Source organism: Apodemus sylvaticus, chromosome X (assembly GCF_947179515.1).
Source record: "Apodemus sylvaticus chromosome X, mApoSyl1.1, whole genome shotgun sequence".
In the NCBI taxonomy this organism is placed as follows: domain Eukaryota; kingdom Metazoa; phylum Chordata; class Mammalia; order Rodentia; family Muridae; genus Apodemus; species Apodemus sylvaticus.
The window spans coordinates 101,685,591-101,712,223 of NC_067495.1; the positions used below are offsets into that span (position 1 = coordinate 101,685,591).

General features: G+C 37.1%; 1 protein-coding gene across 1 annotated transcript in view; it reads right to left on the bottom strand.

The window, feature by feature from the left end:
• Nup62cl (nucleoporin 62 C-terminal like) overlaps positions 1 to 26,633 on the bottom strand; it is a 54,079-nt gene that overhangs the window by 17,891 nt on the left and 9,555 nt on the right. The window contains exons 2-7 of the mRNA XM_052170813.1: positions 14,443 to 14,548; positions 10,406 to 10,562; positions 3,825 to 3,975; positions 3,515 to 3,564; positions 3,246 to 3,380; positions 855 to 966 (exon numbers count right to left, since the gene is read on the bottom strand). Of these exons, the coding sequence (XP_052026773.1) occupies positions 855 to 966; positions 3,246 to 3,380; positions 3,515 to 3,564; positions 3,825 to 3,975; positions 10,406 to 10,562; positions 14,443 to 14,497 (660 nt within the window). The 5' untranslated portion in view covers positions 14,498 to 14,548. The remainder of the gene's footprint in view (positions 1 to 854; positions 967 to 3,245; positions 3,381 to 3,514; positions 3,565 to 3,824; positions 3,976 to 10,405; positions 10,563 to 14,442; positions 14,549 to 26,633) is intronic.

Here is a 26,633-nt window from a genome sequence, read left to right on the forward strand (position 1 = left end):
AAGAGCTTGCTAGAGAATAATCACCACTTATGTATATGTTATTCATTCTCATCTGCCCAGATCTAGCCTCACTCCTACTTATAATTAATGAGAAAAAAGCACAATAGAAGCTCCTACAATGGGAGATTCCTCTTAGCTTTAGTCCCATTGAGCGGGAGTGGGGGAAAGAGGACTTCATTTAGGCTTCCGAGACAATAGGGAAAGATAGGGGAAACACGCTCTTTATAATTGGAGTATAGAAAATTGAAAGAGAACCCCCTACTTCTTTCTTACTGCCAAATTGAGTCACAGAATCTCAATTCTAACAGGATCCTCCAGCCATACATTCCAATAATAAAATGTATTTGCTCTATGAACTCAGTAGGATGCTGTGAAGCAGTTAGAAACATAATGACATTTAACAAAAAAAAAATTCTATGGGAAAACGTTGTCTTAATAGCCAAGTCACCATATTTTAAAGATTAAATTAGAGTGCCTAAATATGTCTAACAGATCTAGACATATCTGTTCATATTTATGAGTATGTAAATAATTATATGGTATGAAAAATTAACTAGTAAGTGAAAAAAAAAAGTACCAGGATCTGTTTAATTATGCAGAAAGTAAACTCTGAATAACATTGAGAGTCATTTATTTTACCCTCCTGGGAATAACCACAAAAACCTCACAACTGTAAAAAGTAAATATTTACTAAATATTTACTGTCCCATTAATCATGCCTAAGGGCTTCATATCTCTAGAGGGCAGATCAGGAGTACTCTGGAGAATAGGAAAATGTGACTAATTAAAAGACCCACAGAGGGCTAATTTGCTATGAAATCCTGGCTGTCTAATCAAAAGAGCAGGGACCATACCGGTTCAGTAGCATCAGCCGGATGCACCAGTGAATTCAGGTAAGTAATGATGTCCTTGAGATCTTGAGACATCCTTTTCAGCTCAGCATCTATAATTTCTGCCAATCTGTAACTGCAAATGGAAGTGGGAGAGAGTAACAAGAAATGTTTTCTCATGTCTACTGTTACTGACATATAGAGATGTAATTGTCAACTAGATCTGCCCTGACTCCCCTACATTCACATTAGTTTCCAGTTATGATCGAGGACATACAGTCTCACAGATTCAATGTTACCACTCTAACATAAGACTGCAAAGGCAAAGGCTTTAGCCTCTGGCTAAATTTCTAATGAGTGTCACAGTAAAGGAATCCTTTGGTAGAATCAAAATATATTTATAGGATGTTTAGATAGATAGAAGACCATTGCTTAGCAATAGTTAGTGAAAGTTGAGATTTCATCAATAATTGAGAATACATTAACTTTTGTAGTAAAACCTTACATGATACACTATAGCAAGTAACAACAGATATTTTGAGAAACAAGCTTCACAACAATAAAGGTAGATATATCTAAGTTTAGTTACAAACTGATCAGTGGCCTAAATTCTCAAATATTCTACTCAAACCATTTATGAGACAGAGCAGGGAGGTGGGAGTGATGGAGAAAGGTTGCTTGCTTGCTTGCTTGCTTGAGTCTGGTCTATTGATATATTTACAAGAATTAAAAGCAAAAAGAAGATTCCTCAACCTTATTATCTATAAAATTAAAGGACTCATTTAGATTCCTTGGTAACTATCCATTGTTTTCTGTGCCAAATCACTTATATGTAATTGGTTGCCTAAACTGTTGAAAATTCTAGTGAAAGTATTATTGCAATGTAAATTTGAGCACAAAAGAGCAATTGGAAAGGAGTTAATGTTTCTAAGGTTTTCTTCTCCAAATCTACAATTAATATATTCTAAAAACATGTTTTGAAAACAAAACAAAACAAACTATAGAATAAAGTTGAACATGGTGACACATTCCTATAATCACAGCACTTGCAAAGTATAGATAGGAGGGTCAAGCTTTTCAGGCCAGCCTTAGCTGTTACATAGTTTGTGCTAGATGAGACCTTCTCCAAGAACAGGTGATAAAAATACAGTATGTGTCAGGTGTAGTGGTGCAGGAAGAGGTAGGTGGATCTCTATGAGTTCAAGGACAGCCTTGCCTATGTAGGGAATCCTTGGCCAGCTTGGTCTATATAAAGAGTCCCAAGCCACCCATGGATATGTAGACAGACCCTATCTTAAACAAGAAAACAATGTGTGTGTGTGTATATACACACACACACACACACACACACACACATGCGCGCATGCGCGTACCTGCCCATGCATGCGTGTTTCACAGAAACAATGCCAAAGAATAGAGCAACAAAAGAAGTAAAAAAAGGAAAGAGAAAGAAAACACAGACAGAAACAGGACTAGAAATAAAATGGAGGTCAGTACAGATTAGCCATACTTATCCACATTTAAGATTCCTACAAAATGTCAACTGCAAGCCTTATAACAAATAAGTTCAGCTGAGCACTTTGCAAAAGCTCAGTTGGGCACTGTGATGTGTGCCTGTAGCTCCTATTACTCACAATGATAACGTGACAGAATTACTTTAACCCAGAAGTCTGACATAAGCCTGGGCAAAACCGCTAAGAACCTGTCTTAAAAACCAAGAAGAAAAAAAAAATCAAAACATAAAAGCCACATCTCAATTCACTAACAAGCCACTGACAAAGTGAGCCCAAGTTAGTCGCAATTTAGATTATGTAGTTTGTTCACACAACGTCTCTTAATGCTTTCTAAAGTGGCCTGATTATCAAATCACAGGTCCAGGGACAGAGTTACCATGGGAACCCTGACAGCGAACAGACACAAAGTAAAAACTGAACAGTACACAAATAAAACATACCTAGCCTGAAACCCTGACAAAAATCATACCATTTTCGAAAGCCATAGTTCAACCTCAAATTGCCAGTCTGTCTTTGAAAAATCAAATAATGTATAACTAAAACCACTGTATGACTATTAGGTTTAATGTGCCAATATAAGGCCAAAAATATTCCATAATACTATGACATCACAAGTGAGCTTTGTATTTCTACTTTAAGTATACACTTGACAAAAACAAAAACTTTATAGTAGACAAACATGAGCCTGAGATTAAAAATAGTAAATGAAACGCTATAAAACAAAGCTGCCAGAATGATTTCTTCATTTGCAAGCATCCATTAAAGAAGAACATGGTACAGCCAAACAAGCTAATGAATACCAACTAGGCGTTGTCCTTCTCTACCAATACTTATTTTCTGCTTTGTTATTCAATTTCTCCCTCCTTTGGCCCAGCTCTTCAATCTTTATGTAGTTACTTACATCATCTCATACTCCTTATTCACATACATCATATTAAGAGGACCATTCTGCTCCTTCAAAATCTGCTCTATAGGAGTCAACATAAGTTCCAGTTCCTTCTGCTGGAACAGGATAATATCCAATTCTTGTTCCAACCTGAATAAAACAAGCCAACAGAAGGGCAAATGCAAGCAATTTTGGGTAACAAATTAAATGCAAATAAATAGCAAGGGGAAAAAGCAGAACAAAAATATCTTGAATTTTTCAACCAAAGATATCAAGGGTCTTACCTGCTCTGATCCATTTTCACTCTTTCCACTTCGTTGTACAAAAGAGCAATCTTTAAAGAGAAATAGGAATAAAGCTATGTTGATGTTCAAGTTTTCTCAGATAATTTAGAACAATATACATGTTCTCAAACATTACTCAACTCCCAAACACTTACTTCCTAATTCAGAGAGCATATTAATTCAGGAAAATTTTTTAAGGTACTCATCAATATTGCAACAGGAAACTAATCACAAATCCAAAGTCTATTCTTATGTGCTTATCTGAAAGTTCTTGTACAGTACAGAGAGATTAATGAGAGTATCTTCTTACCTCATTACCAGACTCAATCAGTGCCTGGTTCCAAACATTGAATTGGTGGGCCTGATAAAAATAGTGTTTTTCTTGTTCTTGTAGCTGATAGTTCCAATTGTTTGCCATGCTATCCAGAGGACCATATGTCATCACAGGAGTGACTATTGAGCTAAAAAAATACCCATAAAAATATGATCATATTTATTAAAGTATAATCATATTTTTAAACAAACAATACAGGAAGACTAGAGGAGAAAAGCCTGTGGAGAGATTCCCCAATCTGCTGTCCAGCAAAATTATAACATGTAAAGATGATTTTAAAACATCCAGTTGAAATCTCTGAAAATTATCCTAAGGATCTAGAACAAATGAATACTTCTTAAGATGGCTACTAAATCAAGATATAAAGAGCTAAGCCAGGGCCACAGTCTGCTTCTGCTTTCTGTGCTGTCAGCACAGTATGATGGAGGCTCCAGAAATTACTCATCTAAGTCAAAGTGTGCTTCTGAGTATTACTCACAAAAGATAGGCATCCCTTACCCTGTAAGGAGTTACTGTAAGGAATTGTGCAGAACTTCACTTCCCCTGCTGATTGTATTAAAAGCTGATCGTTCATATTATGTGATCAGGACAACTAGGCCAAACTCTGACTATAGCAGGAGTAGTATCCGTGGAGCTCAATGGGGGTTAATACTTTGCTGGCAGAAGCATGTAGCATTATCATTTCCTACTGGGTTATTAATGGTGACATATAATGCCAGGGTAAAGCTAAATCCTCTCTCAGACGCAACAAGATTTAACAAGAGTGGGTAAATCTGGATTGATCAGTAGGCCTCTCTGTTTGCTCTGGTATCACGGGGACCCAGTAGACAATCTAACCTCTAAAGACTGAACACTCTAAGACAAATTTGGACTGGTATGGACTCTAATTTCCTCCAAAACCAAAAGTGGAGGCCAATCAAAGAAGGACTATCCTTTCTCTTCCGTGAACCTGTGTCAGCTAGGCCCAGCAGAGGGCCAAGCCACCATGTTAATAGAGTATCCATGAGGCTAAACAAATAGCATAAAGGTAAAGCAGTTGGTATTCTGCGTCCTCTGTCAGCATGGTATAAATCGCTGAAACTTTGCTTACCCCTATATCAACTAAGTATTGAGTTAGCTCATCACTTGTCTGTTCCTCTAGTGCTCCTGACCCCATCTGCGGGCTGGGCTTGCATTCCTACAAGAGCTAATGACTTGGTGTGATACAGTGTCCCACTTTCATGGGGAATGAGTCAGCAGAGCTCAGAGTTGAACTTCCACACCACCTGTGTCCATTGACGCAGTATGACTCAGGCTTCCATTTTTTGCTAGGATGCTTGGGGCAAGGGCCAGCAGGAAGCACAACATAAAAGCACACCCACTCTTCACACTACGTCTCAACAAAGGGGCTATCTAATGAAAATAAAGAAGATATAAATAGGATACAAACACTCCTAAAACAATAGACAAATGTCCCTGTCACAATAAAAAGAACCCATATCAAGAACTAGGAAAATCACCACTCAGAAGAGAAAAGACTAGCGACACAGATGAAAACATTAAGAGGCATCAGATGTTGGAAACTATCTGAAAGGAATTTTAAAGCAGCCACTAAAAATGTCTGAAGAGGGCAATTTTTAATCCTCTTGAAATTAAAAAGCAAACAAAGAAAGGAGGATTATTTTTAAAAAGTGGAAAATATACAACTCAACAATAAAATAACTGGAATAATAAGCCCTCCTGAAAGGTTTTTGACACTACAGCAAGCTTACAGAAAACAAATAAATGTAATGGCAGGTAATTAAAATGTACAGAACAAAGAGAAGACAGACAAATGAAAAAAAAAAAAAACTCCTCCAGGGCACAGGAGGGCAGTAATAGATGAGATAAAAGTATATATGCAAGAGAAGTTCTAGAAAGAGAATAGGCCTGAAAAATTATTGGGAAGAAAACACTGCAAACAGCCTGAACTTGGGAAAAGGCATAAACATGCCAAGTCAAGAGGGCCAGGATGACTCACAAAAACCCACGGTGAGACAGCTGGGATAGCCACTCCATTATGGAAAGGGCCCTAGAAAAATCCATGGTAAGACACAGGGTGATTGGACTTTTGAAAAGTAAAGATATATATATATATATATATATATATATATATATATATATATATATATATATATATATATATATATTAAATCATGGAAGCAAAAACTAGACAGAAAAAATGTGCTTAAAATAGAAGAGCAGTGGAATGACAGCTGGCTTCTCATCTGAAGTGGATAGGTTAGGACGAAGTTGCACACTTGCAAAGTACTGGAAGGAGGGAAAATGTGCTCATCATGACCTTCACATCTTCATAAATGAAGAGGAAATAAAGGTACCTTATGCAAGTGAAAAACTAAAGGTAAGGCCTTGCTCACAAATCTACCCTTGAAGATTAACTCTGCAGAAAGGAATGGCAAGTCTTAGAATGTCACCTTGAAATGGCTGCAAAGAAGGGCAAAGCGTCATTCACTTTCAGTAGGTTTCTGAGATTATACTTGGAATGAAAAAACAAAATCTTCTGTGGAGTTGTGTTCAATGTGCATGAAAGAAATACTTGCGCCAACAACACTAACAAGATAAAAGCAGGAAAAGTAAGAAATAGGTTTCTCTACTTGAGCCAAAATGGTAAAAAGTCAATATGGATAGACCGTTTTAAGTGGTAGATGCATACCGTACTATCCACAGCAACTAGTAAAAATTTATATTAAAAAAGTATTAAAAACACCATATATACAACAAGGTAAAAACTCCCTAAAATTTTCCATCAATCATAGTTAGATTAAAAACAAGGAGAAATAGAACATGTCAGAACTAACAATCAAATAACCAAACAGCGGAGTAAAGCTCTGATAGTCAATACCCACTTTACCTATAAATGGGCTAACTATAGCAAATAAAATACAGTGATTGTTATTGTGATTTAAAAACATCCAACAATATATATACCTACAAGAAGTCACTTCAAGAATATGGAAAAGCTAAAGGTAAAAGAATTGAAGGTGCAAAAGTATTTATTATTTTTTTTAAAGAAAAGACTATGTTCCTATCGTATAGGGTACATTACAGAACAACAAAAAATTACCATATACAAAGTCAAGGGTAATGCTAGAATAATAAAGAAATCAAGGTGCAAGGAGAGAGCTGCCAATCTAAATGTATATGCAACCAAACAGAAAAGCCTCGAAGCCAGTAAGAAAAGATACAGTGCAGAGCTTGAAAAGAGAGGAGGGAACTATTTAGGGGGAAGGGGGGACTACTAACAAGATGTAAATGTGAGAAAGGAGGGGCGAGCAGCAGGGCTGCCCAAAAAGAAAACAGGAATGATATGTATGTATGGAAATGTTTCAGTGGTGACCATTTCTTTGTGTGGTAATAAAAAAAAATTAAAAAACTAACTGTAAAGGGCACTAGAATTTTCTCAAAAGAAAAACTGATAAAGCTAAAAAGAGAAAATAAGACAAATCCAAGATTATTTGGTTGAGAACGTCAAAAAGCTACTTTCCAACAACCAAAGGAACTACTAGACTGGAATAAGACAAAACTCCAAAATCTTTACATATAATAACGGAAATACATAGAACATTAAACTTGATAAAAGAAAACAGAATATTTAGGTTTCTATGGAACAGTATGTAACACAGAGCATTTCTTGATATACAAGAAAAAATGTGAATGAATATAAAATAGCTAAAATCATACAGAGCATGTTCACTGACTATAACTAATTCAAGAAGAAAAGAAGACAATCTCAGAAGACTTGGAAATTAAGTAACATGCTTCCAAATAATCCACTGCTCAAAATGAACTCAGAGCATAATGAAAGATGTGGGCCGCAGGAAAAGCAGTGCAGAGGCTATTTATAGCAGTGCAGGCTGGCGTGAGAAGAAAATGCCTCAAATCAATAGTCTAAGATCAGCCGTTAAGAAACTAGCAAAAGAAAATGAACCCGATACAATCAGGAGAAAAGAATCAGCAGTGGATAACAGTGAACCTGAAAACAGGCAAGTTTTACAGATTAATCAATGAAACAAATGCTGGTTCTTTAGAGAAACATCAATAAAATTCATATAAGAAAGACACAGGCCACCAATATCAGAAACGAAACGAGAATATCTCTCCAAAGTAACAAAGACAATAAGGGAGCAGCACAGACAACTTGATGCTCATGAATTCTGGACCTATTCCTTTAAAAATCACACACTGCTGAAGCTCATTAAAGATGAACCAGACAGTCTGGCTGATTCTGGATCCATTAAATAAGTTAATTTTTAATTTAAAGGATTCTACATGAGATGTATCTGGGCACGGAAATTTTCATTAAAGAAACATTTAGTGAATCAGTACCAACTTGACCATTTCTTTGAGAAAACAGGAATAAGAATGCCTCCCAGAGCATTTTATAGGTTGTAAAACTGGTACTGATTCACTGAATGTGAAATCTGTTCCATTATCAAAACTTAAGAGGAAAAAAACCAAATCCATAAGTATACATACAAATACAGATATAAAAATACAAAAATATGTAAAATACATGTCATTATATCTCTCCAGGATGGAGAGTGTAAGGGACAGAGGTAACAGATGACTATAAGGTCATAGCAAGGCAGCTTCACAGAGCTACTCCCAGCAGTTATGACAGTATACACAAGGCCTGTGCAAGCCCAAATTAGTCGGAACCTCAACATAGAAAGGGTAGGTAGGTATGAAGTCCCATCCTTATCTAGGCTGCTGGGAGAAAACCAGAAAGTATTCTTCAAGAGTAGAGCTGGAAAGGAAGTCCACACTCCAATAATATATAATCAGGATAGATTGGACTTAAAGGAGAAACAAAAGTCGTTTGAGAAAGATTGGGGTGGATCTGGGAGGAGTTGGAAGAGAGGGTGAATATGGATCAAAACATAGTGTATTAAATTCTCAAAGAACGGAAAAAAATTAACTATGTACAACATCATCAGACATTAAAATTCAAACCACAATAAGACCACTTCACATCTGTACATTGCCACTACCGAGCAAGTAAATATGGACAGTCTGGATAAGTGACACACTACTGGTAAGTATACCAGAATGGCAGAGCCCCTCTGGGAAAGTGTCAGGAACCTAAAAATAATAAATAGACAAATGTCACACTGACAAGCACCTACATGCCTAGACATTTACCCAAGATACAAAGGACTTAGGCTCACAAAGGAACATGTTCATGCCAACAGCCCCAAACATGGAACTACCTTAGATGCCTATCAAAACATCTATGCTTAGAAAAACTCCATTATCCCCAGTATGCAATACCACGCAGAAAAAGACAAGAACAAACTTTTGTGTAGAACTGAAGGAATTATGCTGAATGAAAACAAAAGGTCATTTCTTAGAAGACACATATGCCATGGCTCATCTATTTAGCATTTTTAAAATATTGTAAATATGGTAACAAAGAACAGATTAGTTACTGCCCAGTTAATGAAAGGAGAGATGTACTCATAAAAGGGCACCATGTGGACTCCTTGTGATGACAGCTATTTTTCAAATTACTTCTACTTATTTTACTTATTATAAATAAAAATATTTATATCTTATTACACTGTATATTTTTTAAAAATATTTTTATATTTTCTTTTACTTTTATGCACATGTTTCTGCGTGAATGTGTGTACATGTGTGCAGGTGCCCATGGAGATCAGAAGAGGGTGTTAGAAACCCTGGAGCCGGAGCTCTAGGTAATTCTGCACAGCTTGACATGGATACTTAGGCCCAAACACTAGTCCTGCAGAATAGCAGCAAGTCCTCTTAGCTACTGAACTTTCTCTCCAACTCCCTCTGTTGTATCTTAACTGAATCAATGTCAATGTTCTAGTTAGTCCTACCCTACAGTAATATGATTCTGTCATTGTAGGAACTGTACAAAGGACACATAGGATGTTTGATATAATATGCAAGTTTTATATAAGTTCTAGATTTCAATTGCTTGAATTTTTGGTGGCACACACATTACAAAGTGTGTGACCATTAAAGGATTACCTGATCTCTATGTGTTCTAGTCTTCCATAAAACAGGACCTCAAAATAGTATCTATTTCATAGGATAATTATGAGTATTAAATGATGTGATGTTCTTTTGTTTTTTTTTTGTTTGTTTGTTTTTTGAGACAGGGTTTCTCTGTGAAGCCCTGGCTGTCCTGGAACTCACTCTGTAGACCAGGCTGGCCTCGAACTCAGAAATCCGCCTGCCTCTGCCTCCCAGAGTGCTGGGATTACAGGCGTGCACCACCACTGCCCGGCTATGATGTGATGTTCTTAAAGCATTGTCATCTTGCTAAACATGCACAATTGCACAATAAATTATAGCTATTAGTAGTACTAGTAATAACTGTATTGTAACAGTATTACAGAAGCTTGCAGACTGTTCACCTTCTAGAACTACATTAAAAAAAAAATCCTTCCCTGTTCCCTCAACTGATTTATAAAACATTAGTTTAAAGCTACCCATGCAATCATGCTTGTGACATGATAAAACAGAACATTTCAAATAGACAAACTTACTTCACAGTCATGGTAGCAGGCATTGAAGCCACATTGATCAAGCCAGTGTTATTCATCCAGGGTGATGCAGGTGGTCTCACATACAGGTTGAAGCCACTTGTCATTGTGGTAGTGGTATTGGTGGTAACCGTGGTAGTCGTAGTCGTTGAGGTGGTTGCTAGAACATAAAATAGATAGTGTTGGTGAAAATTTATAGTGCTAATAAGGAATGAGAAACTTGCCTCAGTCATTCAAGATTTAAAAGGGGGGGGGAGTCCCTTGTTAATGAGAATTTGAAATCAAAGCCATGGATTTGAACCCAACACTGTTGCAATATGAAGTGATATACTGCACACCACGCATCTAAATTAACCTCTGTGCTGAAAATTAAAGCTCCTGGAGAGATTCATTAAAATATAAAACAACTTAAGGAGCTCTATAACCATTAAGGGAATTCAATCAATTTTCAAAACTCTTCCCATAAATATTGAAAACTCCAGACCCAGATGGCCTCACTAGTAAGTTATACTAAACTTTCAAAGGAGAAAAATAATTGCAATGTACACAAAATCTATGTGCATATTTTGCATAATAACATGACTGTATTTGAGAAATTAATTCTTCCAAGAAAAATTGCTATATCAAGAGGTTACTATGCTTTAAATCATAATGTATCTTGTGAAAGAACCCTACCAAAGTGACTTTGAAAAAGCCGTGGTCTTGTCAATAGAGAAAAGTACCCAATTCTCTACATCTTTGTTAACACTAGGCTTTGCCAATCTCATCAACAAAAAGCCTCTTGAAGTTTTACTTCCATCCAAGAGTTTTTTTTTAAATAACTTTGTTGTTGTATTCTGTCTAGAACGCCTTGCCCTCTCATAGATTAAATCTGAATAAACATCCTAGCTTAAGTCCTATGTTTCCTCTGTTTGTTGCTGACATCTACTCATAATTTTCATAACTTTAATAGCAGTATTGATCCTTACTCTATGCCAAGCATATAAAGAACAATGCAAGAAAATTATCCCTGGTGGGGATTGGGAATGCATTATTGTCTTCTTGTTGATTCTCTGTAGTTTCAAATGTTCTTGGCAACTGAATGGTTCTAATATAACCTAAAAATTATAATAAACATTATACACAATGGTTTATGTTAGTGTAACTTTCCCAATTAGCAGTATGTTCAGGTTAATGGCTGTACTATATATCCATAGAAATAATGGTGCCTGCTAAATGCACAAACTAGTCTAAGAGAGCCCAGTGTTCTCCATTCCTGCTGGGGGAACAAGCTCAGACACCCTTGCTTTATTCCAGGTAACTCTGTCTGTTGCTCGTTGTTCATAGTGCATCTGGCCAGCAATGAGGGTGTGAAGTACAGGAAGCTTCCCTGTACGCCACTGGCTTAAGAGAGGACCCAACGTCAGAAAAAGCTCTAGTTAGACAGGATAGATCAGAATCTCATTCTCAACAATTGAGTGACAAGACTCAAACTCTATGTAGAAATATAGGAACACATACAGAAACATGGAACCAGATGAAACATAAACAGAAAGTGAAAAATGTGTCAAAAATGGGGGAAAAAACAACTTCAAGCGGGGAGAGGGGAGAAGATGGACAGCTGAAGAGCATAACCTGGAATAAACGGGTCATGAACACATCAAAATTAGAAGCAAGACAAAATACAAAGTCAGAAAAAGAGGGAGAGAAACCAGTGAGAAACTTAAGTCTAGATCAAAGGGGAATAACTGAATGAAATGCATGCAATACTTGATGTAGGCATCCCCCAAGAATGCCACATGAATGCTTAACGGTCCACTTTCCCTGAGGTAACAGCACAATGCAAAGTCTGTATGAGATTTTCCTAAAACTCAGTATCCCTTTTGGCAGAAGGAACCTTATGGTAATATTGTATCCTTTGTATTAGCCCTCGTGAGAGGGAAATGAGCAACATGCAGAAGACTGTGTCCAATCACAAAGTATTCTTGGGGTTAGTATCAATAATAATACTGGGAGCTTGGAGGTGGGGCCCCAGGTGGTGTTCTGTATAGCCAGATAGCATTAATTTCTTCTTGAGAACACTAGTAATTATACATTAAAGAAAAAAAAAAGGAAAATGATTCCTAGGGAAGAAGTCTATCTTGTCCAGAGGAGATCATCTAATAAAGTAACTTGAATTTCTGACCTGGACAGATATACACAGACAGAGACCTAAGAGGAACGATAAATTTTGGGACTGGAAATGAAGCCTGGCAGTCTTTTGTCAACTTAAAACAAAGCAAAGCTATCTGGGAAGAGGAAACCGCAACTGAGGAACCGCTTCCATCAGGGTGGCCGAACTTCAAGTACGTCTGCTTCAGGATTTTCATTATTGGTAATGGATGAAGGAGGGCCTAGCTCAGCATGGGAGGTGTCATCCCTCGGCAGGTGGCTCTGGGTTGTATAAAAAAAAAATGTAGCTGAACAGGAGCCTGAGAACAACTTAGCAAGCTGTGGCTCTGCTTCAGTTTCTCCTTCTGGGTTCCTGACTTGAGCTCCTGCAAGCAAATCTTTTCCTTCCCCATGGTGCTATTGGACCATGTTTTGTCATAGTGATAAAGAAAGCAAGCCAGTACAGATAAAATGGTTTCCTTCGTACAGAAAGCAGGTCATTTAATATATTTATAATTTTATATATGGGATTAAGTCTGGAAGAAAAACAGCCAAAATTGTCTTCCTAAGGAAATACTGTATGTGTACATGCATGCATGTGTACATACATATATGCATGGATGATTTTTATAATAAAAAAGCAACCATCTTCAGCCAAAACATTAATAGCTAGAAAAAGCAAAATATCTCTTCAGAGATGCTGAATGATACCTTATAGAAGTAATATCTGCCAACCCAAATGGAAAGGAATCTTGAATCTTATTAAAATGCAATAATTACTTTTTATGACTTTTTATACAATATTTTTAATTTATTTTCTACGCTATTTTTAAAGGTGTAAACTAGTTCTGACATATTTGAATAGCAGTAGTACTACAGTTAGTACCAAAAGAAATAAATAATGAATTTCAGACTTCTATTTTTTTTAAGATTTATTTATTTTATTATATGTAAGTATACTGTAGTTGTCTTCAGACACTCCAGAAGAGGGCATCAGATTTCATTACGGATGGTTGTGAGCCACTATGTGGTTGCTGGGATTTGAACTCAGGACCTTCAGAAGAGCAGTCAATGCTCTTAACTGCTGAACTCTCTCTCCAGTCCAGAATTTTAGACTTCTAATAGACAAAATATGAAGGGCATCAACTGGGCATGTGCATAAAAATACACTATAAGAAGATTCTAACACTTATTATCGTTTTTAATTTGTTACAAACACAATAAAGATTTCTTCTATTCAGGTGTACTTGGAGACCTTCCATTCTTATTCTTTAAAACATGATAGTGTTAGTGAAATAGATTAAAATATGTCATTATAAGCTATATTTACTATGGTGGTCTGAATGAGGTTAGCCTATATAGGCTCTTATATGATTGACTACTTGGTTCTCAGTTAGTGGAATAGTTTGAGAAGAATTAGGAGGTGTGGCCTAGTTGGAGGAGGTGTGTCACTGGAGGTGGGCTTTGAGGTTTTCAAAAGGCCATCCCATTCTCAGAGGGTACTCTCTCTGCCTTGTGGCTGTGGATCATACGTAAGCTCCCAGCTACTGCTCCAGTGTCATGCTTGCCTGCCTGATGCCATGTTCCATGCCATGATGCTCACTGACTCTAACCTTCTGAAACTCTAAGCAAACCCTAATAGACTCTTATTTTTCCTATAAGCTGCCTTGGAAATAGTGTCTTGCCACAGTAATTTAAAGGTAACTAAAACATTAACAATCATCATCATCATTGCTAAAGCCATGATAATGAGCTTTATGGAAAACTACTACTGACATCAATGGTGGTAGATGAATTCAAACATAGTGATTATTTATAAGATTCAGGAAATGTGTAACTTTTATTGGTATACTGAGTTAAGTGGACTCATGCAAGATAACAGTAATTTCTTTAAAGTGAGTAGAACTTACTTGAGAGTTCCTGAGAAGCCATGGAGGCAGGAACAAAGGGCACTGAAGGAAACATCTTAGCGCTCAAAGTCTCAGTGGTGTCCACAGAGTAGAACCTGGGGTAGACCTAAAAATAAGAATAATAAGTAAAATATAACTCTGCAAAAGTAAAACACCAGGTCAAGATCCATGGACATGGGGGGGGCAATAAAAACAGAGAATGTAGAAGCAGTGTACACTGCTGGAAATTGTCCTAAGCATCTACACTGAGTGAAGAAATATTTCTTCAGGAACATCTGCTAAGTCCAGTGATCTAACAGTGATGGTCTACATATGGCGTGTGAGCCATAACTCACTGCCCTTCCTCCCATCCCCTTGCTTGACTTTGTACAAGTAACACCCCAGATAAGAATGGCTTGGAAGGCTGGATGCCCTCTGGCTCTGACTCTTAGTCAAGGAACACAAGCTTTCCATGAGAAAGCCAGCAGCCAGCATTCTCATCACCTCCAGCAGGGATGGGAAGGGCAAACTTCCTGACAAGGACAGCCATAGCTTCTGGAGCTTGTTTCTTTTAGCCAGTTGCCATTCATAGGATAGAAACTCCATGATTCAAAGGGTTGAGCACAGTAGGGATCCAGTCACCCCACTCTGATTCCCTTTGCCTAAACTTCTTTGCAGTTCTTGGTTCCCTGCCAAGTGAAGAGGCGATCAAGATCAGCAGCTGTTACCACTGCCCAGCACCCAAAGTCCCTGATGGGTGAAAGATTTTGCCCCAGAGCTAACAGCTGCTCCTAAGAACAGAGAGCTCCCAAACTGTCCCACAAAGAATTGCCTTTATGTAAAACAGAACTTGAAGTTGTTCCAGTTGAAGGATTTCCTTTTATAAGTGAAGATTGGGTGGTGAGCAACTAAAAGGTGACAGGTAGCTTTATGATAACAAGAAGTCTCACTCCTTCAGTCTACCAGAGATAATATGGAAGCATTAAGCACTGATTTAGCTATAGCACGAACAAATCTTGGCACTAGTAAGCTAAATAAAGAAAACACACACAGAAGGCAATGTGTTCTATAATTTCAATTATATGAGATATCCAGAATAGGCAAAGCCATTGACAGAAAGTGTGTTAGTGGTTGGCATGAGCTGCGGGGTGGAAGGGGTTGGGGTTAATGGAGGATGACCACTAACTGGGCCCAGGGTTTCTTTTAGGGGTAATGAAAACGTTCTCAAGTTACATGCTGGTGATGGTTGTATACTCTGTGGCTATATTAAAAACCACTGAATTGAACAATTTCAAAGAGTGAATTGCAAGATGTGAATTATATGTCAATTATACTGTTATTAAAAAACACATTATCATCTCGGCAAAAGGAAAAAAGAACATTTGATAAAAATGCAATGCCCTTTCATGATAAAAACACTCAACGAACCAGAAAGAGAAGAGAACATCCTCAACTCTTACTAATGATTTTTAATAACATGAAATAGCAAGGCTATTTATTCTGCCATATGTTGTAAATACTCTCCTACCCTAGTTTGTCAATGACTTCTAATTTTCTCACTGCTCTAATAAGTGGCCAAATCTTTGTGTCATTTTTCCATTTATGGTCTAATCTAGGACTCAGTATCACATTTTAAAAGGCCTTCCCTTTTAAATATGAGAAAGTAGTCAATCTAATTTTTAAGAGAAAACTACAAATTGGACCTACATTGAGAGAAATTTCACATAGCAGATGACAAGAACTCAAAAACTAACACACTCTATTCAGGACATCAAGAAAAAAAAAACAAAGCAAAAGCAGGCAGCTTCATGGATTCCTAATGAGAGTGTAAAGTGTCATGGCTTCTGTGGTCATAGTTAAAAATGTGTCAAAGGTATCTACCATCTGAGATAGAAATACTTCTGGAGATGTATCTACAAAGAATGCATTATATAGTTCTGTGAACTATATTCCTAGAAGTGGACCACTGCATAAAGTGATGAAGAGTTTGTTTGTTTGTGCTTTGTTCTTGTTTTGGTTATTTTTTGTTCTTTCAGAGACAGAAATTCTCTGTGTAGCCTTGGCTGTCCTGGAACTGACCCTGTAGCCTAGGTTGGTCTCGAACTCAGAGATCTACCTGTCCCTGCCTCCTGAGACTAAAGGTGTGTGCTACCACTGCCCATGCTAATCTTTTAATATATAGTTTACCACAGCAAATATATAAGATGTTCTTGATTTTTTGTTTGTTTGTTTTTGTTTTTTTCAAGACAGGGTTTCTCTGTGTAGCCCTGGCTGTCCTGGAACTCACTCTGTAGACCAGGCTGGCCTCAAACTCAGAAATCCACCTGCCTCTGCCTCCTCCCAAGTGCTGGGATTAAATGCGTGCACCACCACCGCCTGGCATAAGATGTTCTTGTATACTTGTGAAATGCCACATAAAATGATACCCAAGACTAGAGAGGTGGCTAAGCTGGTGAAGATGCTTGCCATCAATCCTAAAGACCCAAGTTCCATATCCAGTATTCACATAGTGGGGTGGGGCATTTGGTAGAAGAGAAGAATGCCCACTTATCTTTACACAGGAGCTATGGTGCACACATATACCCACAAATAAATAAATGTAATAAAATACTATCCACTACATTACTGTGTGTATCAGCAAAGAGAAAGCTAATGTATCAAATGCCAAGGGGGTGTATATACATATTATAGTACATCCAGACTATGGAATACTATGCTGATATGGAAAAGATACTAAAGGATCTCTCAATGGTGCAAAAGCTTTTAAATAAGTATAGTAAAAAAATTACAAGTTGAAAAAGCAAGCTACACACTGGTATATAGACTATATTATCTACATCTAAAAAAGATGGAAGTTCGGAACCTGTGGGATGGCTCAGTGTCACAAGACAATGCAAGCCTGACAACCTGAGCTCTGCCCCTGCAAACCACTTAAAGGCAGAAAGAGATAACAGATGCAAGAAAAGTTGCCCTCTGAACTTTATATGTAAGCCATGACTTGTGTGACAAGCACATCTCTCTTTCTATTTCTTCCCCTTCTCTCTCTCTCTCTCTCTCTCTCTCTCTCATATATATATATATATATATATATATATATATATATATATATGTATGTATGTATATGTATCACATGCACACACATAGGAATAATAACTATAATAATCATAACTTCTAAAGGTGGGTGGCTAAGAACAAAGATTTTGTCACTGAAAAGGCTCTGGAAGGAGGAACACAGTGACAGTGGTTAGCAGCTGACCATGGAAAACAGAGAGGGATGCAGTGCATGGGAGCACAGTACATTTATTTATAGAATTTATAGTTTTATTTTGAGACCATTAGCCTATATTATTTACGAATTAGAAATAAGTACATGTTCTTGTAGCTGGTGTGGGAAACATTACTTTCATAGTTTCATATTCACCTACACCTTTAAAATATTTATACACTATTTTCCACCTTTAATTCATGCAATATTTCTTATGATTAATATTTTAGGCAAACAACAGTTACCCAGCTATTACAATTCATTTATTCATTATTTTAGCCTCTCCCCTTACGGATTTGAAATGCCAGACTCGTAAGCACGGGTTTGTTTCTCTGCCTTAAAATATTTCACTGATTATTACTTTTTCTTCTTGTGCCTGTTATATGATAGAATCTCAATTATTATAGCCCTCTAATTATTTTTACATTACATAACATTTTAAACTTACAGAAAGAGCATTAACTTATGCATTTTGATAGTGTTTCCCAAAAGCATCCCATCATTACCTGTCTAACACATCAGGGATGGCCAGTCTCATGCATTTATTCCTCCATTTTAATTTTAGAATCTTTTCAAGTTCTTTTCTCCTTTCTGTCTCCCCAAAGAACAACCATGGCTCCACCAGAATTGCATTAGATTTACAGATTAATTTGGAGGTAAATTTTGTTTTGATATTACTGAGTCTGTGCATACATTGGTCCTGTTAATTATTCAGTGTATCTTTTATATGTTTCATTAGAAATTGTGGGTATCTTTCCATCTAAGGCATGTATATTTTCAAAATTTTATTCCTGGATATTTTGTAATTTTGGTTGAAATTGTTAATGGGCCTTTTCTCAGCTGTATTTCCCAACAACTATTGCCTAAACATAGTGAAAATATTGATTTTTTTATATTATTTATTTTGTAAATGGCTGTATTACTGAAACCTCTTCACTAGCTCTAATTAAATTTCTACTTGATTTATGCCCATATTTTTTAAATCCTGATCATTTATCTCCGATACTGGCATAATTTCAGTGCCTGTCCTTACATCACATACCTGAAGATAGCTAAGGAAGCAAATACCATTTAATATGACTTAGTTTTAAGTTAAATGAATCTTACTCTAAAATAGAAAAGGGTTTAAAACACAAAACCTTCTTTTCCTTAATTATAAATAGGATTTCTTAACTTGGCACTATTAATAGTTTGCATCTGATTATATTGTGTCAAGGAAGAATGTCCTGTACAACATGGGACATTTAACAAGCTCTACTTAATACATTCCACTCCTGGGTATACACTCAAAGGACTTTATGTCCTACTACAGTTACTTACACATCCATGTTTACTGCTGCTCTGTTCACAAGCTAGGAAACTGTATTAATATAGATACCCACTGTCTTGGTTAAGGTTTCTATTGCTGTGAAGACACACCCTGACCATGACAACTCTTATAAATGAAAACATTTAATTGGGCCTGGCTTTCAAATCTGAGGTTTAGTCTATTGTCATGGAGGTAATCATGACGGCATGCAGGCAGATATGGTGCTGTAGAAGAAACCAAAAGTTCTATACCTGGATCAGCAGGCAGCAAAAAGAGAGAATGATACTGAGTCTGGCTTGAGTATCTGAAGCCTCAAAGTTGGCCCCCAGTGACAAACTTCCTCCCACAAGGCCACACCTCCTAATAGTGCTACTCTCTATGAGCTTACGGGGGGGGGGGGGGGATTTTCATTCAAAGTTGATTCATTCACATCAATCAACTGACAAATGGATAAGGAAAATGAAGCATACATGATGGACTATGAGTTAGATATTTTAAAAAGTACATAGAAATGGATAGTACTGGAAAAGTTTTACTGAGTGAGGTCACCCAGACATAAAAAAGAGAAAGAAGTTGGGAAGAGGTCCTGTTGGAGGGCTTCAGGGAAATGTGGAGGGGAGAAAAGGTAAATGGCTATGCTCAAAATACATTGTATATGTGTACAAAACAGAAATGGAAAGCAGAACAAGTGAAAAAAGAAAGTGTGGTGGCACATATCTGTGATGCCAGCACTTGGGAGATGGAGGCAGGAGGATCAAGAGTTCAAAGCCAGGCTCAGCTATGTCGTGAACTCAAGCCAGCCTTGGATACATGAGACTATCATCTTTAAAAAAAGAAAAAGGAAAGAAAAGAAAAATGACTATAAAACAAAATCACAGAGAACAAAAGAAAAGAAAAAGAAAGAAGCTACAAGCCAGGCATGGTAGCACATACGTTACATGCTAACACTGAAGCAAATTTATAAATTCCACTCCAGCCTGGCCTACAAACCCAGGCCCTACTTCAAAAGCAAATAATGAAAAAATGGAAATGTCAGATTTCAGCCCTAATAGAACAATAATTAGAGATCATGTTAAGTGATCTGTGTATACCAATCAAAAGAGAGCCTGGTAGAGGGATTTAAAAAGCCATGAATGACCATGTCTATAGTGTATAAGAAATTCATTTCAAAAACAATTACATCTGTAGGCTAAGAATAAAGAGATGAAAAGATGTGTCCCATGCTACATTAATCAACAGACAGGAAGATTCAGTGTATTATTATTAGATAAGTAGACTTCAGATTAAATGAAATTACCATAGAAAGAATGGAAGGTTACATAATAATTAAGGGTCAATCCTGTACAGCATCTAGCAGTTCTGTCAATGCACCAAATAATGGAGCTTCAAAACACAAAAGGTAGAAATGGAAAATACAGCAGGAGAAAATGTCTACATGCAGACTTCAGCACCTTTCTCTTACCAGCTCATATAACTAGTCAGAATATTAGCAAAGATATAAAAGAATTCAAAAACATCATTAACCATCAATTTGCAGTTGGTGTTTGTAAAACAAAACAAAGCAAAAAAAAAAACAAAACTAAACTTTGCTCCCAAATGGTATACATTCTTTTCAATTGTCAAGGTGTAAACAACACACACACACACACACACACACACACACACACACACACACACACACATACACACACTCACAGAGTGTTCTCCAATGGCAATCCAATCAAACTAGGATATAGGTCAGGAAACTAGAAAGGAAACCATAAAAGGCGAAAAGAGATTTTATTGGGGAGGAAGAGGTTAGAGGAACAGATATAACAGGAAAGCAGAGAGAGGGCCTTTGGGAGGAGGAAGTGGAGCATCAGGAAGAGGCAGGAGGGCAGCAGAGGGCAGGGAAGAGGAGGATTAACAAGAACAAAGTATGTTTGGTAAATGCTATAATGAAACTCAGTACTTTGCATGCTAACTCTAAAAAAAACCAATAAAACTTAAAACTAAAAGAACTCAATAACAAAAAGATAACGAAATTTCCCAAACATTTGGAAACCAAGCACACGTTAAATAATTGGTGGTTCCAAAAGGAAGAAATTAAAAAAAAATGCTGGATTGAATGAAAATTAAAATATGCCCTATGAAAATTCCTGGAAAACAAAGCGGCCTGGCAGATGAATTTGAGGTGTAAAATGTGAACATTAAAAGACAAGAAAAGCATAATCAATAGTATAAGCTTCCAACTCAAGAAATGTCAAAACAAACCCAAGGCAAGCAGAAGAAAACACAGGGCAGAAATCAATGACGTTAAACACAAAAGCAACAGGGAAAAAAAAAATCAGTGCTATAAAGTTCTGATTGTTAAAATACATCGATACTATTGAAAGCAAAAGGGATGAGATCGCTTTAGTGGGCACAAGTGCTCCTTACATTACATAGGCCTAATGACCTGAGTGGACACCCCAGACACCAAGAAAGAGACAACTGCATGGTGTGTCTCTGTAATTCTAGTCCTCCTAAGTGAGCCAGCACAGGGAGAATTGACCAGAAGCTTACAGGCCAGTTAGAAATAGCATATGTAGTGTTGAAGCAGGGTAGAAAAGTAAGGACACTGAAGTTGTACTGTGACTTCTACACATACTGTACTACACATAGACTGTCACACACAAACATGTGCACATGCATATCATGCACCTACATACACACTCAGATGTATGTGCTGTATGTGCATGTACACACATAAGTAAACAAACAAACAAATAAATAATAAAAATTAAAAATCCCACTGAATAGCAGCATTTCTGTCTTTTGTAAAATCACATTATGTGCTAACATCCAAGCTCCTATGTAAAAGTATCCATGTAACAATACATTGCCTTTTTTTTTTCTGGCTGAAGCAAGATGTCCACAGACAAGATATATAGATGAGACATTAGCATTGGAAAAGATATTCAACATCATTAGCCATCAGGGAAATTGCAAATTAAAGCCACAATGTGGTATCATTATCTGCAAGGGAATAAAATTTAAAAAGCAAGATAACACCAAATTATAGTGACAATGCAGAGAGACTGGATCACACACATATTGCTGGTGAGTATGCAAAATGGCACGGCCAACCTGAAAATAGTTTGGCAGTTTCTTATAAAACTGAATATGCAACTACCATATGACCCAGCAATTACACTGCTGGGCATTTGTCCCAGAGAAATGAAAGTTTATGTTGGGAAAATGTACAAAAGTATTCATAGAAGCTTTATTTGTAATAGCAAAAGGGTGATTTTATCATTTGAGTGCTCCCCCCCCCCCAAATTTATGTAGTAGAAAATACCTGATACAAACCAAGTGGTGGCCCCTTCAATATGTCATTAGATTTGTCCTTATGAATGGCTTCATGGGTTTTTTTTTTCTAAGAAAGGATCCATTATGTCAAGATGAGCTTGATGCTATTCTGTCTGTCTCATGTCTAGTATTGTGACTTTCATTCTGGGATATCACAGCATGAAAGTCGTTGTCAGATATAAGGTCTCAGATTTCTCTGTTTTCATAATTGAAGGAAAAGCATTTACTATAAATTTCCCAGTTTCAAATACTGTGTAACAATGGGCAAATAGTTGAACTGCAATGCATGTCCATGATGGAATAGTATGCAGCAACAATCAAACAAGCAAGCAAGCAAACAAAATAAATAAATAAAAAAGCCAAAGACTTAATGTACACAACAATCATGGAATTATTATATTAAGTGAAATAAGTTATTTGCGAAGGATGATATACTATGTAGTTTGATGTATATAATTGTGTATACTGCCAAAGATTAAAAAACCATAACCTGTTTGAAATGACAATCATTAATATAGAATAGCTTCGTGATTATTAGGCTTAGTGAGTTGGGGCAGGAAAAAAATAGATGCCTCTATAAAAAGGCACACTGAGGAAGATATCCTTGTAGTGAGAAGGGTAGATATTTACAAAATGACATCTCATGTATATATGTAAGATGTCAGTAATAGACCTAATATTTTGGCAAGAATATACTACAGTGTTTTCATAGTAGTTTAGAAGCAGGGTGTATTGACATATACCTGTAATTCCAATATTCAGGAGGTGACCTAGCTTATATGGTGAGTTTCAGATCAGCCTAAAAAGGGCTACATAACAAGACCCTATCTTAAAAAAAAAGGAATTCATAAAAATGTTAATTTTGGCAGATAATAAGTCTTATAAATCCAGGGGGTGTGCAGCACATGTCAGTTTCTAAGACTGTCTTGGGAGTGAGCAGCATAATTCCAAATGTCCCTCCATCCACACTGTAACCTTACATCCTCTTTCTAAAGATGGAACTGGCCACAGCCCTGAAAAGAACCACAGGCTGTTTTGCTCTCACTCAAAAGAAATGGAGTTTCTACTAAGGTGGGGACGGGATAGCACTCGCTCACTCGTGGCACCATCCTGTTGTCTAAGTAGTTGAGTAAAGGATGATGGGAAATGGATGGGACAGTATCTCAAAAGGAGAACCTGCTGGAGGAAAAGGCAAGCCACCCTGTAGGTGAACTGAAGAATGTTGTCCCTGCAGAGCAGAAAGGGAAACTACCTGGAGGGCATAGCAGGCTCCTCCTAAATTAGACTTAGTGACTCCATACCCTAAAAGGAGTACAAGAGACTGGGGAAAAGAATCACAGGCCTTCATGGTTGAGTATTTAGGATGGAAGCCAAAATGGAATCACCTCCTCTTGATTGAGACACAGAAAGAGACACACAGAGAGACAGAGACACACAGAGAGACAGAGACACACAGACAGACAGAGACACAGAGACAGAGACACAGAAAGAAAGAAACATTCAGGGGCCAGCGAGGTCTTCAATACCTAAATTACATGTTTTTACAGGTCCCAAAGATGGATTAATATAAAGTCAAGTCACAGAACATCCAAGTCAACAGTCTTTAGGACATAAAATGAGAGAATACTCTTCCAATGAAATAGAGACAAGACAGTAATCAAAACAAAGCATAAAAATGTATGGATTACACCCCAAAAGCCCAAGTAAGAGTGTGTCCATATGACAAAGGAGTGTGACAAGACATGGAAGGCATTCAAGAAATGGACATTAGCACTAAAGGAAAAAATGTTGGCTCCAGAGAGCTAGCTTAGCATTGCACAACACCGTAGGCTTGATCCCCAGCACTAAAAACATTTCAAAAGATAGACTTAAATGATAACTCCACATAACTGAAGAGAATATGAACTCACTGAACTGGACAAGAAAATTGTCAAAAGACTGTCAAAATATGGAAATGAGGGAGAAATGAAAAGACTGGGAAAAGGGCTACACACACTTATGACCAGAGATCACACAGGGAATATAGAAGGAATAAACCAGAATGGCTAAGACCAGTATTCATAGCATTAATAAACGTGTTAAGTAGAACGAAAGAAAAGTGATTCCTTAGATTCAAATGGCAGCTAAGTACAAGCAAGCAACTTTATTCCAACACACACTCTCACATACAGTCACACACACATACACACATACACACACACACACACTCACCTACATACATACACTCACATAGGCGCACACACACTCAAACATTCATACATGATACCTTGAAATGCTAGAAAATTATGTACACTCTGAAAAAACAGAAAAAAATGACTTATCTAATATGCAACAACAACCAGATTACAATACATAAGCACGTTCAAGCGCCAGGAGAAGATCATTGTGCATTTGTAATCTTATCGTAGTCGTAAGAGCGGGATGTGCCTAAAACTCTGCTTTTATACAATAGCTATAAAAGGTAGTTTAAAGTAATCAGGTTTAAAAATACTCCATCGAAACTAAGAGTCCCATTATTTTACATGCCGCTAAGGAAGGACAAAAAGCAAGAAAAAAAGGAGACACCAACCCGTCATACTTTGTTAAATTTTACTTTTTCAAAAAGTTCTTTTCATTGATTTTTTTTTTTTTTTTTTTTTTTTTTATCAAACGCAGTCACTAAATAAAAAGTCAGGCATGGTAGCACATGACTGTGATCCCAGAAATCTGGTTGTTAGAGGCAGGATGATCACAAGTTCAACACCAGGCTGGTCTACATAGTGATACCATGCTTCCAAAGAACAGAAGAGAAGAAAGAGGCTGAGGGAGAGGGTAAGCGAGGACAGGAGAGGAAAGAAAATAATACAAAAGAAAAGTAAAACCAAAAAAATATGAAACCACATAGATAATCCCACTTTCATCGCAAATCTCCTGGTACTATTCCAAACTGCACTGTTGAAAATACTAATTTATTTATATTCTCTCTTCTCACCCTCCTTCCTCCCTATGTCCCTCCCCCCTCTCTGTCTCTCCCTCTTTTCTCCCTTCTTCTCCTCTCACTTCTCATCACATTGTGAAATAGGGTGTCACTATGTAGCCTAGGCCGGCTTTGAACTTAAAATCCTCCTGCCCTGGCTCCATAATATTGGGATTAAAAATGTGTACCACCATGCCTGACTGAAGCACGATTTCTCCTCCTCCTCCTCCTCCTCCTCCTCCTCCTCCTCCTCCTCCTCCTCCTCCTCCTCCTTCTCCTCCTCCTCCACCTCTTTTACAGAACTTCACATACTTTTATTATGCACAGTTGTTACTAAAGCAAAGTTTATACAAAATATTTTAGACAGATTAAAAACAGTCCTTGGCTACAAAAGCCATTTATGTATGTGGACATGTGCACAGACACATACACTTACAGTATTTTCTATCATAATATTGTATATGTATACAAGTATGCTGTTTAAATTATTTTACATTTTTCCAAAAGGAGAGGCAATTATCAAAGCAAAAAAAAAGTGAATGGAAAGGTGAAGAAAATAGACATTGCATTTAAAATATCACAAAACTGATCTTTAGAGAAAATGGAGTTATTTCGTTCAGCTATCAAAGCTAAGGTTTCAGTATTAGGTCCCTGTTGCTGGTATCCTTTTAGTTTTGATAACAATTTAAAAATAGATATTCTTACCAGTAGCAAGTGAGGTCAGACCATTGATCTGAATAAGATGAGCATGTAGACCAGTTGAGAAAAAGAATATAGATGGTCATCTAGCTATCAAAACCGAGGCAAAACTCCACCCAATTCCCCACTTAAAACCAAGGCTTCCATGCAGAATGAAATATTAATCGAACTCCATAAAATTGAGTAACTTGTATACATTTTGACTTCCTCATCATGAAGCAGGATTTCTTTCTATCTTTCTTTCCTTTTCTTTCTTTTTCTTTTATAAAATGGTCTAAAAATCACTTTGCTATATTCTTTAATCAACTTCGCAAATAGAAACTAGCATTCCTTTGTCCCCCATTTTATGATACTGATAATTAATCTGTTCAGCATATGCTCCACTCCCCACAGTTGCTGCTTCCTGGGAGTCAATAAGCCATTCCCAGCATCTTGGAGCTTTTCACCCCAGCTGCCTACCATGCAAACGGTGATCCTAGAGATTTTCACATTGCCTGTGTGCACAAGGAGGATTAGGATAGCAAGACTACCACCTGGACAGCAGACAATCTCAACTCATTTCCATTTGTGAGGTTAAAATATGAAGCAGTACATACTTCTTAAAATTGAATATTATTCTCATGGGTTTTAGAAGAAGACAATAGCTCAGAAGG